Source organism: Egretta garzetta, unplaced genomic scaffold (assembly GCF_000687185.1).
Source record: "Egretta garzetta isolate BGI_Z169 unplaced genomic scaffold, ASM68718v1 scaffold440, whole genome shotgun sequence".
NCBI classification, from domain to species: domain Eukaryota; kingdom Metazoa; phylum Chordata; class Aves; order Pelecaniformes; family Ardeidae; genus Egretta; species Egretta garzetta.
Window position 1 is genome coordinate 449,634 of NW_009258293.1, and position 2,408 is coordinate 452,041.

At 57.5% G+C, this 2,408-nt stretch overlaps 1 protein-coding gene across 1 annotated transcript in view; it reads right to left on the bottom strand.

Annotated features, from left to right (window-relative positions):
* Window positions 1-730: 730 nt before the first annotated feature.
* TGIF2 (TGFB induced factor homeobox 2) overlaps window positions 731-2,408 on the bottom strand; it is a 7,106-nt gene continuing 5,428 nt past the window's right edge. Inside the window, exon 3 of the mRNA XM_035893301.1 lies at window positions 731-846. Coding sequence (XP_035749194.1) covers window positions 731-846 — 116 coding nt within the window. The remainder of the gene's footprint in view (window positions 847-2,408) is intronic.

The following is a 2,408-nucleotide window of genomic DNA, read 5'->3' on the forward strand; positions in this document are numbered from 1 at the left end:
TCCACCCTCACCCCCACCCCACCCCACCCCCCAGCACTCGCCTTGGGCCTGCGGGAAACATCTGCCCCAGCTGAGTCCTGGTGCCAGCCCCCCTGCGTGCCCCAGACCCTGTCTTCACCATGAGCCCAAAGCACCAGCAGACCACACAGGGTGGAGGATGCCCCATTGCTCTACCCCTCCCCAGAGCTGCCCAGGGGTTTCCCTAGAGCTGCATGAGTGAGTCCTGGCTGGAGGCCGGATGCCTCCGTCCTTCCACAGCCCCTACCCAGTGCTGGGGGAGTGTGCAGAGCCCCAGGGGTCACCCCATGCCACAGGAAGCCAGGGTTGAGTGGGCTGCAAAGGGCTCACACTGGTGCTAGCCCCCACTACAGTCCCTGCTGTGGTAGAGAACAGGCATCCCTCTCCAGGGAGGCCGGGCATCAAGCTGGCCCAGAGACTGCAGCCCTGAGCTGATACCAGTGTGCGCAGGCCTAGTGCCTGCATGAGGCTGGCCAAGCCCCCAGGACAGTGCTGGAGCAGGCACAGCAGCCCAGAGCCAGCCTTGCTGCAGTGCCCATGCCAAGCAGCCTTTGGGTCCATGCCCCTGCCCTCTCTTGGCAGAGCAAGGCTGACAGCCTGCTGCTCCGGGAACAGCTCCGCAAGACAACCCTGTCCCCCTCACAGGGTTCTTGACCCAGGAAACTGCAGTGGAGCCTCACCCAGATTATTTCTTTTTCCTTTTGCCAGGGGGCTAACAGTGACACTTCCTCACTTTGCTAACGGTGGCCAGGAAGAGGGAAGACACAAACTCATCAGCCCTCTGTTGCTGCCAGATGCTTTCTGGCTCCCAGACAACAGGATCAAACACTGTGGGAAGCAAGCACATAAGGGCTGTCAGCACAAATGAGAGTGGCGTAGGTGCATGCCCGTGCCAGGCACTGGCCCCTTTTTCTTCCACAGCCAGCAATGCTCCTTAGCCCTCTTAAGCTGCTTTGGCTGAGTGTCAGGGGCGGGGGGGAGGGAGCAGTAGTGAGGGAGGAGCAAGTGAGCCACCCACAACTGACATAGCTGTGCATAAAACCAAACACATATTTTAAAAAAAAAAAAAACCTAAAAAACTTTTATTTGACAACAGAAGAACAAACAAAGAGATATTTACAGTAGATTTTTTGCTCCGCAAATTTCATTCCAATAATCCCTGCCTCCCCCCTTTTCCTGGTCCATCCCCAGGGCTGCAAGAGCAGCACGGCCCAGGCAGAGCTGTAGCGCTCCTGCCCCAGGGGAGGAAACCACTTTGGTTTGACTGGGGCAAAATAAAGGGAGGAGGCTAAAAAGCCCCTCCCTCCCCTGGGGGAGGAAACAGAACTGCAGGGGGGTGACAGGCTACCTAGAAATAAGGGAGGGAGTCCTAAAACTCAGGGCTTTCCCCAGAAAGGAGGCAGAGGGCAAAGGCTGGACATAAAATGGAGGTGGGGGAGATGAGGAAGGGGATGTTTGCAGCCATGTGATGAGCACCCACCCGAAGCAGAGCCTCTGCCCAGACAGGTGGTGCCAGAGCTGGAACACTGTTGGGGAGCCTTCCTGCAGCTCCCCACCAGCGCTGGGGAATGCCTCTCCCCCATCACCTTCTCTCTGAAGAAGAAAAAGGGGGGTGGGGGGCAGGGGGAAACACCAGTCCCCAAAAAATCAGTGCTTTCCCCTTCCAGGCCCCATCATCCCACAGTGTGCTGCTCCCCCAGCACCGCTGGCTCCAGCCCCTGCAGAGCACCAGATCCTGTGGACGTTATTACCTCTAGTCATGCAACTTAATAATCAGGCTAATTACCTAGGATTAGTGTTTCTCAGGATAGATAACATAGGTGCATATGCATCGCTATTTAACTTACATTTTACAGTGACACAGCAAGATCTCTGTCCCAGGACCAGCGCAGCTCCCAGGCTCTCGCTCCGTGACAGCAAGCAATGCCCAGCCAGGAACCATCCCAGAGCCCAGAAAAGCCACCAGGCCGGGCTGGGGGGGGGCCAGCCAGCTCCCAGCAGACACCAGTTTGTCACTAGAGGTCACCAGCACCGCACAGCCATGCTCGGCCCTGGAGAGCAGGAGGCAGGGGACGGGGGAGCAACAGGACTCGATCCCCCCACACTCCCAGGGGGGTTCATCAGCGCTTGGCTGACGGGACAATGCTTTCCAGCAGCCCCGGGCTGCCGGCTGCCAGCGCTGCACTTGCAGAAGAACACACACGCACCCATGCCCGCAACACGCCTCTGTCCAAATGCTTGTTGGGTTTTGTTTTTTAAAAAAATAGAAAATAGAGAAGTGGGATACAAAATTTCACAGTCTCAGCTTTGCGTCCGCCCCGGCAACAGCCTGCTGTCAGTGTCTCGCAGGCTCTGCAACGCGTGGTCTGTTCCAGGACACAACATGCACA